The sequence below is a fragment of the Mesoplodon mirus genome (genome assembly GCF_964341445.2).
Source record: "Mesoplodon mirus genome assembly, chromosome: 3".
NCBI lineage: Eukaryota > Metazoa > Chordata > Mammalia > Artiodactyla > Ziphiidae > Mesoplodon > Mesoplodon mirus.
Genome location: NC_138978.1, coordinates 44,819,803 through 44,838,248, shown reverse-complemented (window position 1 = coordinate 44,838,248; position 18,446 = coordinate 44,819,803). Strand labels below are relative to the sequence as shown.

The 18,446-nt window shown below is 39.5% G+C and overlaps 1 protein-coding gene across 4 annotated transcripts in view; it reads right to left on the bottom strand.

Moving 5' to 3' along the window:
• Positions 1-18,446, bottom strand: part of ELAVL4 (ELAV like RNA binding protein 4) — a 152,495-nt gene that overhangs the window by 67,772 nt on the left and 66,277 nt on the right. For 3 of the 4 annotated variants that reach the window (XM_082613075.1, XM_082613077.1, XM_082613078.1), the window contains exon 1: positions 15,789-15,884. The exons of the other annotated variant lie outside the window; for it this stretch is intronic. In XM_082613075.1, the coding sequence (XP_082469201.1) occupies positions 15,789-15,812 (24 nt within the window). In that variant the 5' untranslated portion in view covers positions 15,813-15,884. Of the gene's footprint in view, positions 1-15,788; positions 15,885-18,446 lie in introns of those variants that run through there. 4 annotated transcript variants of the gene reach the window in all.

The window sequence follows — 18,446 nt, the reverse complement described above, 5'->3', positions numbered from 1 at the left end:
TAAACAACCAGTATATAAAATGCACACCCTGAGGGGACTGAACTTAATAAAAAAATTCTTCTTTATTAAAAGTCTACTACATAGCCAGGCCCTGAACCAGGTTCTTTACATATGCTAACAATTAATCCTCTGAACAAGCCACTTAAGTAGGTATTATTAACCCCATTTTATAGACAATTAAACTGAGGCTCAGACAAGTTAGTGACTTTACAAGACCCCACTACAAGTAAGTAGGGAAGGAAAAAACCCTTGATTTCTCTGACTCCCAAGCTCATGCTCTTGACCACTATAATACTCTGACGAACATGAAGAAACCTATGATAGTGTCAATGACTACTGCACTTTTTAGGTCCAGGCTCCTGCAAAGAGCTATCAGGAGATCTTACAAAATTATTTGACAAAACATCCCAGCTGACCCTGTCCTTAGCTGAATGATTGGTCAAAACTTCCTTCTGATCATCTCAGAACATTTATTCCATTTCACAGCCTCAACTGTAGGGAAAGAGAGTGGGGTCTCTCCCCTATAGACTGGAGACCCCTGGCCTATTTATGAGTTCTCTATGTTGGGTTTTCCTGAGGCCCAGACACCTCTACCTAATCATTTAATTTCCTGCCACCCCAGGGACAACCACCCCACACTGAGTGCTGGTAAGGCGAGCCTGTCATCCCAACAATCAGCAGCTGGACATGTAAAGCCCAGCCTTTCAGAGCAGGGCAGGGACTGCTCCACCTCACCAAGCAGAAGCAAGACATTGGCTGAACTGTTGTGGCCTCCCTGTGTGTCCACAAACACGTACTCATTGGTGTCACTCTCCATTACCTGTATTTTAAAAATAGCATTCCAGTGCTCGCTTTGGCAGCACATATACTAAAATAGCATTTCATATGTGAGCTAAGATATCACAAAATATATACTATCTAGTAATATCCACTTATTTATTTACTCTGTTGTCTGTCTTCCCTCTCTAAAACGAAAGCTCCATGATGGCATGTCTTAGTCACCACTGTATCTCCAGCACCTAGAACAGTATCTGGCCTATAGCAGGCACTAAACAAATATTTGAAGAATGGGACAAAAATTAATATTGTATGATAATAATAATGATGATGATCATTAGCACTTTATATGCCAAACACTGTTTTTAGTCCTTAATATACATTGGTCCATCAAATCCTCACAAGAACCCTAGTTTAAAGATGAAGAAATGGAGGCACAGGGAGGGTAAGTGATTTGCCCAAGGTCACAGCTGGTAAAGCCAGGATTTGAACCCTGGCAATCTTGATCAAAAGTCCCACTAGGCTAAATGCTTCTTATTAATATTAATAGCCACTAGGCTAAATGCCTCTTTTTAGTCCCCACCTTTTAAGAGGTGAGTAATAGATACAGGGAGACAGAACATGGGCTTTGGAATCAAACAGAGTAAGCTTGGAATTCCAAGTCTGACATTTCCTAGCCATGTGACCTTGTGTAAGTTATGTAAGCTACATGGTGCTCTTTCTTCAAAATGGGAATAAAAATACCTTCTTCCTAGGGTTGTTGTGAGGTTTAATGAGATAACCCAAGTAAAGTTCTTTTGCAAAGTCTGACACATACACAATAAAGGGCTGCTATTATTGTGATATATCATTGTTAACTGCGTGGTACGGAGAGCAAGTGACATAAAGGAGTCTAGAGGGAAGGAGAATTACTGAGGAATCACAGGTGAGTCATGGTGCTCAGGAAAAGTTTCACGTAAACAGACATACTCAAGACCTTCAACTTAAAAGTCACAGAACTGTGGTTGGTAGGCAACAGGAGTGTCAAAACCAGTCTTCTTGATAAGGGGGCTTTGGGTCCAACACATCTCTCATAGGCTAGAGGTTAACAGCGCACCTGGTAAGAACCCATTTATGGACAATCTAACAGACATCCAACTATATCACTCAGTTAACAATTAATTACTGAGCACCTACTGAGCCAGGAAGAGAGATGAACCCAGTCCTGACTGTTGAGGTGGTGGTAAAACAGACAAATCAACAATTGATTATACCATGCAGAAGACCAATGATGGAAGGATGCCACGGTGCTAACAGAGGAGCTCTAACCCTGCATCACTCAGACAATCTTTCTTGGGTGAGAAGTCACCTCCGATTTGTCTCATGAAGTCAGGTAAAGAAAAGCAGAAGGATGTTTGAGACCCAGGGATCGTTTGGGCATAAGTACAGAAGAGCATGGTGCAGTTCCACAGTGGAGAATGAATGGAAGGCAGAGAGCTGCAGGATGGGAGGCTGGAAAGGAGGGCAGGGGCCAGGCCATGGAGGGTCTTCTGGGCCTGGTGAAGGTGGCAGGGCTTGGTCCTGAGCCATTAATCTAAAGTAGCCATCTCTGTGATCGCATCTCAACTCTGTGCCGGTAGCAATACACTGGTTCCCCGTGAAATGCGAACAAAACAGCACTGAGAAACAGAAAGAATACATTATTTTTTTAGGCTCCCTGACGAATTTTCTTTGGGGCCCTATTTTCTTCCTGAATAGATCACAGGCATTTTTAGCACTAGTGTAGTTTATCACCACCTCATGATACTGTTCTCCCTTTGTGCTCTAAAGTCATTTTAAACTCAACTCTGTTCAGCAAATGTTACTCTCCCTTCCCCAGCACAGTACCCGAACAACTTGCTAAATACAACTTGGTAAACAACTTTGCTGAATTGGGCTGGATTCATTGAGTGACAACTATATAAGGTAACATTGTACCACTGGGCAAGGCTGGGTCCCAGGGGGAGGAGGGGATAAGAAGATGACTGTCACAGCACCCTCAATAAACTTGAACTTCTAATGATGCAAATGAGGCATGCATGACCATAACATGCACGCAAAAGCAGCCTGCAGGGTGTTGCATTCTTTCAGTGGTGGCCTATTCACGTGGTGGAAGCCTGAATCCCACTCTCACAGCATTTTCACCAGATACTCAGTTCTTTGAGGGCAGTGGGCTATGTCTCCTTTACTAAGTCCTCAGAGACCACCAAATGGTAAGTGCTTAGTAAATATTTATCAAGTGGATCTATTTAATCCTCACAACAACGCTGAGAGGGATAAATATTTTGCAGATGTGGAAACTGAGGCTTAAAGAGGTAATGTGACTTGCTTGAGGTTATAAGGTTAGTAAGTGGTATAGTAAAATTAACAACAACAATTATTATTGTTATTTTTAATTCTAAGGGAGACTACGCTTCATTTATCATTCTCCAAATGTCTCTGTCACAGGATTCTCTTTTTATACTAAAATGGAAAAATTCTTTCTGCCTGAATGAAACTTGAAGTTTATAATTTGAGTTCTTGAACTTCAGTTGGCTTTCCTTGCTGCCATTCTAGGAATTCCAAAAGGCACTGAATGGCTCTAGGACAGATAGATCTGCCACTCTGCAGGTAAAGACACTCTTTAGCACAAAGCTTCCCCAGTATTGTCCCATTCTCTCCCCAGTCACCAGGTAAGAATTAATCCAATTTCAATTCAGTTTAATAAATTTTTACTGAATACCTACTATGTTCCAGGCACTTTTCCCAGTACTTCCAAAAATAAAATACTTAGTATGAGAATCTTTGTGCCTGTCCTCTTATGATTAAATCACATTTTACTTACTTTCATGCACAGAAAAATCTCAAGGGCCGGTAGTAAACCCTCAAGGGTAAAGACCAATTGACCCACCTATCTTTGTAGAGGAGTACAGTGCTAATACATAGCAGGCATCTTAATACATCTTCATGGAACTTTAAAATTTTGCTCTGGAAGTAGACCTGGGTTCAAATCGAATCCTTGCCCAATCAATTATTGGCCACATAACTTTAATTTACTTTCCAAAACCTCAGTTAGCTCATCCATAAAACAGGAAAATTAACATTTACCTTTTAAGGTTGTTCTAAGGATTAAAAGGGATGCTGTCTGACAGTGCCTGACTCATAGTAAGAGCTCAACAAATGAAAGCTTATTTCGTTATTTCTAGTCTCACATCTAGGTCACCTCCACTACTTATTACTGTCATTATTATCATTACTTTGCAGGTTCAGCTAAAATAGCTCGACCAAGGAATGAGATTTGCTAGTTAATAAATACTGTAATTAATAGAGAGCCCCAACATATATCATGCAGACATTAACTTTCAAAGATTTAGGATACAATGTTCCACATTAAATCTAAAATAATCAGAAGTCATCCTTTCTTTAATAATTTGGAAAATACTAGAGAATTTGTATTGCATAGCTCTGAAAAAAGTTGACTTTTTTTTTTCCCTTTGGATAATTCAGAGATCATTATCACCTAGAATAGTGTTTTTCAAACTTTACTAACCATGATCCAACAAAGTAAAAAAAAGGAAGTAATATATTGAACACAGCAACTTCATATCACAACTCAGAACACAGGTAACTGAAACAAAAGTTTCATGAAATAATACCCTTACTATGTGCCAGCCACTGAAATTTTCATTTCTATTTCATTTGTTGTTTTAATTTTTAAAAATTCTGGTCAAGACTCAGTAAAACAATTTTAGGCAAACTAGAACTTAGTAATTTAACTAATATTGTTATCCTGTCTGTTCAAGTGTATTAAGGTATATAGCTTAACTAATCCTCCCATCAAGCTATGAAGTTGTATTAATTCTATTTTACATATTAAGAAACTGAAACACAGAAAGTTCAGGTGACTTGGACTAAATAGACTCCCACAAATTGATGATAGATCCAAGATTCATAAGTTTGCTACCTCTGCAATTCAGACTCTTTAAAAAGATTATGATAATTCAATAAACATTTATTGTACCTATCATGTGCCCAACATTGAAATAAGAGAGCATTTGATGTGGTCTCCACCCTCCAGGGCTCCCAGACTACCAGAGGAGACAAGCATGCCTCGGCACATGCACTTAGAAGTCTGAAGCGGGTACTTTTCTATTCTGGAGGAAATCAGTTTATTCCAAAACCACCACCATCCTCTCTCTGGCCACACATCCCACAAAATGAGCACTGGTACCTGTGCATGAGAGAATGCAGCAAACTCCTCTAATGGCACATTTCTTTACGATCTGAAATAAAGTCGATATTTTCCCTCCTACTGCTCTTTGGCATTGTAACCCTAAAAGCAATCCTCAGCGTGACTGCACCAATGAGCAGTATCATCGTAACATCACACCATGACCAGAAGAGTGCTTTAACGCCGATTCCCTCTAAATAACCAATATCTAATTTAGAAGCATCTTTATGGTGACTTCAACCTCTGAGAAATCATGATTCAATAAAGACAGGTCTTGACCCTGCTAAACCATCAGGAAACTCTAGTTTTCTGATCTAAGACATTGCACAGCTATCAATTAAAGTCAAAACCAAGTCAAAACACCCGAACCACCTTAAACCATAGCTTTTACCCATCTCTCTAGCTTCACCTTTATACATCCTATGCTGCACTCATACCAGACCACTTATTCCTTAAGTAATTTCCCACCTCTGTGCTTTTACTCATACTCTTCCCTCCACACGGAATCCCCTTTGTCCTAATTCTTCTGCCTATCCATCTTTCCTGGCTCCACTCCAATGGCATTTCCTCCAACAACAGTGAATGTCTCCCTCTTGGGCACATTGTACCTCCTCTGCTGAGACAATTTTCCCATTCTGTCACGTCCTGACTCCACTATATTAGAGTATGTTTAAAATACTGTGACATTCCAGGAGGCACCTAGAGTGTGGTTTATATGCAATAGACACACAATTGTATTTGCTGATTCCACACTGAAAAACTTGATCTGAAAAAGGAATTGCTCCCCCTCGCTCCCCGAGAAGTAAACTTTGGCCAAGCTGGATGTATTCCCAAACACTCTGGATCTAGGACTGCTGATATTGCTAACTATGTAACCTAAGGCAGGCGGCTGAGCTTTATTTTCTATAAAAAGGGGTTAACAGTCCCTGCCCTAACTACATTGAAGACATTAAACTGCCATCACAGGGTCAAAATTATGCAATGTTAAGTGAATATGAGAAATGATCTCCATAGTCACAGATCCATTACAGCAAAACTGTGCTGGGAACAGCTGATGTTCTGGAAATGCAAACTTGCTCCTCTATTCTTGAACAACTGATAGTTCAGGAGCAGTGCTGTTAAGATTATACCAGCTGCAAGTCCGTGTCTCCAAAGTTCACCTGTTCAAGAGTTCTTATTAAAGCTCTTCTAAGCTAGAAGTCTTTTTTTATCTTCTTGCAGATAACCTTAAGCCAGAGGTGTAAAGCAAGAAGGAATTGAGATTCAAATATGGGCTTAAATATGGGTCATTTTTAAATAATGCAAACCTTTATCTGGCAAGGAGATCCTAAGAATATCCACCTGCCCCTTCCCTGTCCATTCACCTGCTCAAATCACTCACCCAATCATCTCTTTTTGGTCTTTCATTCATAGGTATGAGATTTTCCTAGGACAAAATATGTGAAAACGTCTTCTACCTTCTCAAATTTAAGCCCCTTTCTTCCACGGATATATTTCTGCCCATATAAACACAGACTAAAAATCAACTGAATTCTTCCAGAGAGCTTGCATACCACATACAAGGCTGCTTACAAAATCCTTTGATGAATCTTGCTGAAGCCTTGAAATAGATACATGTGGAAAGAGAAAAAGTTCAACTGTCTGTCTGTTTCACAGTAAAGGGTCTTTTTCATAAAAACACAGGACCTGCAAAATGGCACCTGGGGGATCAGATCAATTTATAATCCCTTCCCCTAGTTTTAAGTATTAAATTGAAGGAAAGAAAATTGCTCCCTTCACATCCTTCCTATGATCATATGAAGTGGAATTCAAAATCCACGCCACTAAAACAGTAGTCTAAGGTTATGTTTTCAGTTTAATTCTTGAATCCTCGGAAGGGACTACTTGTGTTATTTCTTCATCCTCACTGGTGACAGCAACAGGTCCCAATTTAAAACAGTTTGTGAATTTATTATGTGCCTATTTATTTCCCCCTTCAGAGCCTTGGGAAAAGGTATAAACTAAATTAGGCTTCGCCTAACACCAGTCCTGACACCCATACCCCTTCCCACGTGTGTGTGATCAACAACTATGTCAAGGCCTTTGGGGTGATTTTCCTCCTTTCTCTTTTCTTCCTTCAAATGGGAGGCTAATAAATTGAGGGCCAGCATTCCGCTCCCATCTCCCACACCTCTCAGTCAATCCGATCACTTCTAGAGCTGTTTACACTGCCAAAGCCATCCATCATCTTGCCTCACCAAGCGGGAGAAGAAAAACTGATGGCAAGTTAGAAAAACCTCATTAAGCCGGTTTCTACCTCAACCTCTTCCCCACTCCTCGAGAAACAGAACTTCAGAATTCAGCCTACTGGGGAAAAGAGGGATAGAGGAAAAAAAGCTGATGTGGTGAAGGGGAAAAATAGGTCCAAAGTAAGTTGCTTTCAGTGCCAAAGTCAAATAACTCACTCACTCACCCTATCTATCCATCTATCTTAGACAACAAAGATGAGACCATATCAATTAACCTTAACTTCTTTTTATTTTCTTTTTGGATGAGTTATGAAGTCCCTAACAGACTCTATCAAGAAATGGGAAAACAGCATCAATTAACATTAATTTTATGTTCACCTTTTTTCTAATGACTAAATCCCAAGTTAATTCGAACTCCAGAGGAAATCATGGATGTAACTTGCAAAAACCTAGGAGAATATAGAAAACTTAATAAAGTCACACAATTCCAGGGAAGAACTGAGGGCTTGTCTATGTTTAAAAACCACTGTGTGTCAAACACAACCCCCATGCCCATGAGTTCTGGGGAGAGGATGGAGACCGCGAGGGTAGCATGCAATGTCACTTCTCCCCAGGACATCTGGCACGCAGGATAGAATGACTACAGACTGAAAGAGAGTGAATGTCCTCTAGGCACCTTTAATTTTCAACTCCTGTACATGACTGGTGCCTTCAAATACTGTTTCTCATCTGATCTTCACAGAACCCCTGTGAGTCAGGCATTATGGTTCCCATCTTAAAGATGAGGTAACTGAGGCTCAGAAAGCTCTAGTACCTCATCCGAGATCACCTTATTCGGAAAAGTCAGGATTCTAATCCAAGTTCACCTGACTCAAGTCCTTTGCATGTCCTGGTTCCTTAAGACAAAGAGCAATCTTTCCAGAGGCTTGCCTGTACAGGCGCCCTATGAAGGTCCTCCGAGCCCAAGGCAGACGCGTGGTTCCCTGGCCTCTGCTAACAAGAACATGGGAATAGTGGTATCTAGTCAGAAACGAATCTAACTTTTCGACACGTGCACCAGTTGATGCAATACGTTTTTAGCCCCATCTGTACACTGGTCCTCTGGTTTCTAATCACAATAACCAGGTTGGTTTCAGGTCTGGAAGCTTTTCTACCACAGAGACGATTAAAATATAATCCAGCTAGAAAGTTATCCTCCCCCAAAGCCACCTAAAACAGAGCAACTCTAAAATAAAACCAATTTACATAGTTTAGCTCAAATTAAAAAGTAAAAGCTAAGGATTCCCTTTTAATATCCTGAATAATAAATGAATATTTATGTAAAGCTTCCTTTGGGGAACGGTTACTATAGGACAACTTTCCCAATATTATTCATAAATATCACTTTTGTTTTAGTGTTACAGTAAGAATCGGGACTTGTGGGAATTGTACTGTCTGTACCCAGTGCACCAACAGAGATAATTAATATTGAAGACATGTACAAAATCCAGAATTTTAGATGTGTGGTTGGCTGTATTACAAAAAGTAACATAAGAAAAGATGAGTCAAATCTGGTCAAAATCACAAGTTACAGGGACTTAGTCGTTTACTCCATTTTAAGTGAGCACTTTCCTAATGAAAGTTTCATTAGTAAGGATTGCAAGTTCTCAGGCTTTCCACTACAGACTTTAAATAGCACTTAGAGCTAATGTTTATCATTAAAGCTGTATTTACTACTGTTGTATCTTCAAAGGGGGCACTAGAAAAAAAAGTTCAACTCAGTTATTTTTCATGTACAAATTAGAAAGCAAAACTCTAAAGGGTTTAGACTGGCAGCTTAGGAAAACACAGGTTACTTGAGGAGCCATTACTGATACTTCCCAGGGCACACCGGGGGTCATGGCTGTCTATCTATACCACACACGTATACACACTGCACACAGTATCTAGGTATGTATGACAAAGTAACTCTCCACTAGCAAATGCCAAGTTTGCACAGGGGTTATATCAACTATACTTCTATACAACTAAAAAAAGTTTGCACAGGGGTATGCCAAGGAGGTCACTATCTTCTCAGATTGTCCCTGGAGAGTAACATGGGAAAAGTTATTCTAAGAGTCACCTCTGTCAGAAGCAAGGCATTCTTATTTCTGTAAAATGAACAGGTTATCTAGCCAAGCTCCATGGGCAGCTGACGGCGGATAAACAAGTTCTTTCCAACTCTCCAAACTTTACCTTTTCCTAAGAGTGAACATCTGGATACATGGAACCTTATAGACAAAAATGCCCAGAATAGCTTTTATTTCTATCTTTTAGAGTCATGCATAGACTCTTATAAATACAAAAGGAAAAACACTTATGTACTTGAATGCTTCAACAGATCTTTTCCCATAATTTGACATAAACCTCATTGAATGACGTCCAACCTTAAAATCCCTCACCCAATTTTATCCCTAAATCACAGAGATTTAGCCTCTAATATATCTTTTGATTAGTGTCAGAAGAAATGGTGACTTTGAGTTCCATGTTTCAAAGAAATGCACATAGTAAGTCTTCAACAAATATTTCTTCATCCAACAACAAATGATAGCCAGCCTCCACTATGAACACAGTTGGCAAAATAACGTCAAGGGCTAGTTGTTCCAAGAAAGTAGACAATAGAAGGTTTAACTGACTCAGAATGAGCAGGAGTAGATTCAATGCCACAAAGTGCAAAACAGAGGAAACCTCCACGCTGTGGTGTGTTTTTCAGAATTCGCCATCTTGACTGGAATTGTTTCTCTGCTTCCTCATATCCTGAAAAAAGAACTAAACCTCTTATAGAAAAAATACTTATGAATTACTACATTTTTATAGCTTCAAAATGAATAATTAAGAAATGAACTTTGATTTTAAATGTTATTTTCAAACCCAGAGTCCAAGGAAAGTTATTTTCAGGAAAGACCTATGACTTGTAATTTTTGTCCATTAAAAAAAAAAATCAGGGCTTCCCTGGTGGCGCAGTGGTTGAGAGTCTGCCTGCCGATGCAGGGGACACGGGTTCGTGCCCCGGTCTGGGAAGATCCCACATACTGGCTGGGCCTGTGAGCCATGGCCGCTGAGCCTGCGCGTCCGGAGCCTGTGCTCCGCAACGGGAGAGGCCACAACAGTGAGAGGCCCGCGTACCGGAAAAAAAAAAAAAAAAAAAAAAAATCACATATGCTATTTTTGTGTTTTACTTTTGTGGTTAAAAATAAGGCTTTCCAAGAACAACAAAAAACAAAAATTCAAGTACAACAATTACACTGACCTTATTTCTTCAACATTTCACTGCTTTTTCAACCAAAATTCATTTAAGAATTCCTTTATGGCATTCAGCATTTCTTGATCCTTGTACAGGGGGATCCACATTGGGGGGAAAATATTTCTGGTGTTTGATACAATGAGGATGTGAATAACGTTCTTCCCCAAAGCAAAAATGGTCAGTGCTAAAATGGTCTGGCTAAAGGTGAAAATCTCAGGAGTGGGGAGAGGGCACGGGGAGAGACAGAGATAAAGAGACGGGGAGGGGAGAGAGAAAGAGAAAGAGAGAGAGAGAGAGAAAGCCAGCAGCCTATTAGGAGCACTGACACTGCATAAGTTATTTCTTAATGAATGTACAAGGAACAGCATAAATATTACCAGTAAGCAGAGTGGATGTGAACATCCAAAGCAAACTAGCTGGCTGATTGCTTTCTCATTTTTTGTTCTTTTGTAACAGTTTCATTTCCAAAGTGCTTGATTTCTATGGCTGATGCTACAAAGCTATTGTGAGCACACTGCCTGAATGCTTAATGAACTAAACAACAAAATGGCTCATCTTTGGTGCCCCCAGCTAGCATCCCAAACTGGATATAATTAAAGGTGTGAACAAGCAAGCAAAGAAGTAATGAACCTGCAAAGTCAAGGTTCTGAGAAATTATTGGGCAACCTACACTGCACCAGTTCAGATTTATCACTCATTATCTCTTATACCGGCAAGGTGCAGGTCCACATGTTGGTACCCCTCTCCTCTCTTGTCCTCCAGCTTTCTTTCTTCTTTCCACTTCTAGATGGCTAACTTATGACAATTACTGCTTGTGACAACTCCCACCCAACCACAGATCACCTTTCTTTGTACACTTAAAAAGCTGCTGACCTATAAAAGCCCTCTACCCTTAAAACACACTGAGATTTAAAAAATACAAGGATGCTCCTAAAACACACACACACACACTCACAAAATGAAGTACGAGAAGCTAACACAGCCACGCTACCTCCTCCTTGTTTTTACCAATGGTTAAAGATTAGGTGCAAATGCTCCCAAAGAAAACACAATTCTCCTTTCACATATACATATATTTTAATTTGAACCCAACCCCTTGATTGAAAGAGTAGCTTCTAGTTCACAAATATTGTTATGGATTCACACATTTATGGTTTCTCAAGTGGCAACTAAAGAAAGGTGTTTGGTCTAATGGTCTGTGGGGTCTAGATATATCTTTTTCATGAATTTTTGTATTTTTCTAATAAAAGAACTTGGAATTTGTGAGGAGGAGAAGCCACTTCTTATGGGAAAACAGCCCAGTTTGGTTTTCTTTCCATTTTTAGATGCGCATATACTTGCAAATAGTATGTATACACATTTGGTAATACCAAAAGAGGAAAACCTAAGACAGGTACAGGATTCCAGAAACACAAATGCTTACACTGATACACACACACACACATACACACACACACACACACTCCCTCTCTCTCACATACACATATCTATCAAATGGATAGGAGATGGATAGTGGGCAATAAAAGGTTGACTTCACTTTCAAAAGGGGAATTGGCCAGCTCTGTACAACACAGCCCATCGACTGGAAAATAGTAAGATAAAAGCTTGAGACTGTTTATGTCCCCTCATACCCCCCAAATTCCCAATGACATTGGGAAAAAATACTGCATTGCAGCATTTGCCAGTGCATACTCATGTGTCTAGCATCCGCTGGCCAGCTCACCAACAAATGTACATATTAAGTGTCCAGGCATATAAATTAAGTGCCTGATGGCCACAGATCATTGAAACTGATGAAGAAATTTGTCAAGTCCAAAGGACTTCTGTCTATGTACAATGACCTCTATCAAGACCGCCATTCCTTACTTGCGGTACACACTGATAATTTGTTTCAGCCTTTTTTTTAATTAAAATAAGTCATTAAGAAGCCAAGGGTTAACTGAAGCAGCAAATCAACATATCTCCTTATGGAAGGAGTAGTTTTTGGTCTACATATAGGAGGAGAATCCACCCACAATAAGGAAATAAGAGCAAAGGGAAGAAATCAAACCAAAGAAAAGAACTTGCCCTGAGGAAACCCTTTTCATTGCCAGTGGTAACTCTTATTTGAGTCAAACACCTTGATTCACTTACAAATTCTTTTAGAGATATTTAACACACACACACAAAGCACCATTCATGCAGTGATTTCCAGATTTAAAATTTCAAATAGATTATCCCCAATAGAAATGCTAAGTTTAAAATATGTGAAGTCTAACATGTCTCAAACCTTATTTCAAGAGTTTTAATACTAAAGTGTGTAGCTCATTTTCTTTCTCTTTCTTTAAAAAAAATTCTATTGTTATTACCTCACACAATCTGGACTTCTTCTTATAACAAAATCCTTGAATATTCAAAGGACCAAGGAAGGGCTATAGGAAGAGAAAAAAGTTTTAAGGCTTTGGAAAACTATCAAACAGAAGCAAGCTCATCTATACCTGGCTAGGAGGATGATTTGAACGAATGGCAGTTAGGAATGAATGGAACTGAGATCACAAATGAATGGTTAAGTTGCTTGTTAGTTTTTTTAAACGGGATATTAAAATTGTCCTATAAATCAATGATTTTCAAAGAAATTTTTCAGCTATTTCTCCACCTATGTTCATTCAAAGTTTTAAATATTAAATGATTTAACTATTATATTTCAATGAGATACAAGAATATTCTGATCATTAAAACTGTGATGTAGTCAGGTGTTTTTTGCAGAAATATTTCCAATCAGATTTTCATTTCTTAATAAATGCACACTCAGCCTTTTGCTTCCGTAAAGACACACCTCCACATGCAGGTAGTAGGTATTAATATTTTTAAGACAAAGAAGCGAGAAAGGTCAGCAGTAGAACCACGTGTCTTTTCTACAACACAAGCCAAGGTGACAGTTCCTACAGAAATTATTTTCCCCTTAACTAAAATATGCAGAAAAATTCTCAGAAAGAAATAAATTTGAGATAATCAGAAAACGGTTCTATTTTTAATAACAACATATGTTTACACACTCAAGATATGAGAGTAAGAGGTTCAAGTGTATGACAAAAAATGTTTTTTTTTATACCTCAACAGTCAAAACAAATTTAAAAAATCCCCCAATAAGAAGACAAAACAAAAAGAAGCATCTGCAAGGAAGAAAGAATGGGAGGGGTGCAGAGATTTGCAATGGAGAGAGTAAAAATTAAGAGTACTTTCAATAAAGCCAATTATATTTCCTAACCTTTTAGCATATTTCAGTGTCTTTTAATCTCTCATTATGGGGCTTAAAATTATCACGTACTTAATTTGTCTGTCCAGAAGAAACAGTAATAGATCATCGTTTCAGTTGTTTCTATGCTACCTTCTATTCACCTAAGTAATATACCTTTCAGTCCTTCTGGCACCCACCATCATGAGAAAAAGAGACTACTAGTAAAGCACACTTTGAGAGAGAAAAAGCAAGAGATGCCTGTCACCCAGTGCCCGCATGGGTCCCAGACGTTCAGAGACGCTGGAAAAAAAATCAGCTTTTCACTCAGTTTATGCCAAGACCAGGACCAAATGCTGAATGGAAGGCAGTGGTTGCAAGGGTGCAGCCTGATGGATCTTGTGGCTGGAGGCATGGAGAGGGAGGCGAAGCAGAAGACTAGAATAGAGCTTTTCATTTATTATTTTAAAAAGTAATTTCTACTCGGGGTATAAAATGAGAGATACAATGAACTCCCCGGAACTGTAGTATCAATATCTGATTTAGGAAAAACACCAATACCACCTAGCACAAGATCATTACTTAGGGTAAATGTATTCTACCTACATTTCTCCTATGGATATTTGCTGGAAATTTCTAAGAAATCATTTGCAGAACGTATCAGCTGTGGGAGTTCACTATTATGCTTCCGTCAACTTCATTCAATATAATTTACATTTTTTTCAAACGGCCTCACAGGATTCCTTGCGATTTTTTGCAGCACAATTTCACAGCAGGGAAAAGGGGGAAAGAGAGAGAGGGAGAGAGAGAGAAAAAAGCAAGATTCCCTACCTCCCTTCCCCCTCTCCTTCTCTCTCTGTTTTTTAAACCAAAAAAAAAAAAAAAAAAAAAAACCACACACAACAGGGGAGACAGAACAGATGCTTAAAAATAGATTTCTAAAAATCACTGTAAACCAGAGTTAGAAATGTAATTAACACCTATTTATAAAGAATAATTAAAGTTGGGCCGGCCACAAAGAACAGCAAAGATAATCAAGGTCCTGTCCCCCCCCCCACCCCCCCGCCTTTTTTACACTGTTTGCAGTGTGTTCTCATGATAGCCACCTGCTCCCTACCCGGCTTTTCCTCTGTTCGTTTCCCCGGCAACCTTTCATTGGGTTTTCCTCCCAGCTATCGCTTTCAGTTGGGCTGCTCGGTCTAATCTTATTTGTTTTACACCCATCAAAACAAGCAGCCAGACAAAGGCAATCTGCTAAGAATGGGAAAAAGACCACAGCTTTGTTATAACATCTATGCAGAGCGAAAAGTCCTCCCCAGGCTTTTCTAGCAAAAAATAAGTGAGATGGATATGAATTTACAGCCTCCCCCCATACCAAGCTTTGAAACCCTGTGAAAGCTATTCCTAGTGAAATTCAAAGTCAAAGTGGGCACTCGTGGCATCTGATCGTGCCATTTTGTGCCATATCTTCAGGGTCAACATCAGGCAACAGGAGCGGCACTCAAGGAGTTTCCCTGCTTCTTTTTTTTTTTTTCAGAAAAAGATGATGCTAAAAATAGATTTACTACTTTGGCAGAAAGGTTTTCTACCTCCCCTTCTACATCCAAAAGTCCTGTTCCACAATTTCATCTGCTGGTACTGAACCTCACCTCCTCCACCCCTCATTCCCAGCCTTCCCCATCACTCCGAGTAGGAGACTGAAAAAAGAAATGTGCCTTTAACTTTAACAGTCGTGCAATTCTGTTGAAAGCTCACAGAGGCGGTGGACACGCCAGCCAACAGCGATGGTGACACTGTGATTGTCAAAAAAGACACCAACCTTGCTTGGCTAAAATGTGTGTTCGATAAAAGAGGCAGTGTGTGTGCCTTGTGTGCGTGCAGTGCCATTATACTTGGAGATGGATTCTGGTTTTCAGAAAAGAGAGACACTAATAAACACACACATACACACACAAACGATCTGCACAGTGATTTACGATGCACAGTCCACCATCCTTATGCGCGCGCACGAACACACACACACACACACACACACACACACGGCTGGAATCTCCAAGCTGTCTTCCTCTTTTCACTTACCATCTTCAAGCCATTCCACTCCATCTGTGATCAGAAGAAGATGGACCCTCACACAGTGTGTCAAAAGCGGAAAGGAACGTTATGTAAAAGCTGACATTCCTTCTTACAGAGCTGCTGCCCAGAGAAGGAAGCAACAACTCAACACGCCAGGCACCGCTACACATACAAGCCGCCTCCTCTTTTTTATGAGGTCATGACAGGAAACTCTTTGAAATACAAGATGCAGCATTTACTGAAGCCCAAATAAATCACTCTCTTTGCCGTTTTGAATGCGCAGCCCCCCGAAACACAACTGCCCATGTCAACGTTCAGTATTCAGGAGCTGCCTCTCAAGGTTTAAATTTCCAGCACGGAAATGGAGAGATTCCTAAGCCCGCAGCAGCCACCTCGAGCCTCACAAAACCGAGGAGGCACATAGACAAACCCCCTCTCCCTTACAAAAAGAAAATCCTTCTTTTGCCATTATGGTCTCAGGTAATATAACCTATTTCAACAAACCAGCAATTATTTCAGCCCACCTCCCCTTCCCCACCCCCACCTTTATGTTGAAGGGAAAATTGACAATGACCTGTTAAAAATGACAATCTATTTCCCAACTGCTTTTCAATAAAAGGACCTACCCGCACTCTCTACACAAAAGAGATAGTAAATGTAGGAACCAAACAGCAGCAGAGAACTGAAGTCTTGTGCAAGCATAAGACTGGTCAAGGTGGATATGCTTTTCTCCCCTCCAGCGGCACAAACAACAGATTATAAATCTAGTCATACCTACCATAACCATTCTTATTGGCAAATATTGGGTCTCGCAGAGCTTCGACTCTTCTGTTAAAATTTGCAAAGATTTCAGAATATATTTTTAAAATGACTACTATTGTTATATATTTTTAAAGATCCACAAAACACAGTGTGGATGACTGTAAAGTAAATCAATTATTTTGGGGGGGTGGGGGGAGAGAAAGAAAAAAAAAAGAAAGAAAAGGAGCAGTGAGCTGAAACCCCTGATTCTAGGATGTAGATAAGAACAACTGAACAGAGCCTTGCTGAAATTGGCTCGAAGCTTCCCCTTTTTACATCCATTTATGGGACCATCTGTCAGCTGAAGCCAGGATCTGATTGGCTGGGGAAAGGAAGGGAGGCGTTGCAACATCAGGTGCTATTTAAATTAGCTACTGCCAGATTGACGATGTTAATGATTTGGTGACCTCTACAACAACAGAGACCAGATTTCTGAACTGCTTCTTGTGTCTGGTAATTAAGGCCAGGCTGAAGCAACACAGCCATACTTGTATATTTACCTTTTCCTTCCTCCCAGCTCAAAAGTACTGTAACAACTGCAGGTCACTGGCGGCTTGCAAACCTTAACAGTGGGAGTGTTCTCTCTTTCCCCTGTCCTGAGGGCTATATCACCCCACCCCTCTGACTGAGCGCTTTTCCCTTATAGAATGTTTTCAACCACCTTATCTTTTTCGACAGTTGCTTTCTAGCAAAATGCATATTTAATGACCTGCCTCTGGGCTTAAAGATACAACAAAAGCACTTTAACGTGCCAATATATCTACATTTTAACTTTATTGTTCCCCAATATTGCTGATTTTTAGTGAGTAATGCTCCTTCTGCAGCTAATATGGCCAGCGTTTCAAAAGAAAGCAAGTTTGAGATCAGGCTTGCTCTGTTAACTTGGTTCATACAAGTTTGCTTCAGAAAATGACTTCCTAATAAACAAAAAAGAAAAAAAGCTGGGGGGGAGAAGGGGGGCAGCTGTCAGCCTCTACCTTTCTGCCTTCTGCCTGAGCTTTTCAAAACAGAGAATGATGAATGATTTATTTAAATGAATTTATTTCTCAACTTGGATAGGAGCATGATCTGAATTTTTAAAAATCCACTAAAATACATTCTCTCTTGGCTTTCTCTACTGCTTCAGAGAAAGGTAAAACACACTTTTGACAACAGCCTCATTTCATAACCGGTACAGGGTGCTCATCTTGCTTAACTGAACACGTGATTTTGCTTCTCTCCTTCAAAGGATGTCTTTTTTCTTTAGCCTCTTAAAAGACTTGCAAAGAGACATTTAGCAAGTGTGTGGTGATGTATACAGTTTGTCTGCCCATTTTATACATTTCACAACCTCTATGCTACCAAGCCTTCAGTAGTATAGTTTTTTGTTCTAGTTTGGGTTTTAAAGTGGCTCATCTGAGGAGTTTATGTTTTACTTTTACCCCAAAGGCTAATTTATCACGATTTATTTAATTCATAATTTAGTCAATTTGTTCCTCAATAAATACACAGAGGTAACAAATATTACTAAAGACATAATTTTTCATCTTTGGCTGGAGTTGACAGTGGGATGGGATTGGACCAAGTGGAAGTATAGGCCGAAAATCATGCTATGCTCTAGACTTCAAAGTCCAAGAATAAATGGGTCTATGAAAAATTAGTATAAAAGAAAACAACCTTTACATTAGAAAATTAAAGCTATTTTCTCCAAGCTACTATTTCATGAACACACATACAAATATACATATATATATACACACTTTAAAAATACAGATACACCATAAAACAGTATCTGTTGGGTATACAACATGAGCTATTAGACTTGAATATAAATAAATTCAGCTATTAGAAATGAAAGTACGTGAAATAGAAAAGTAGAAATGT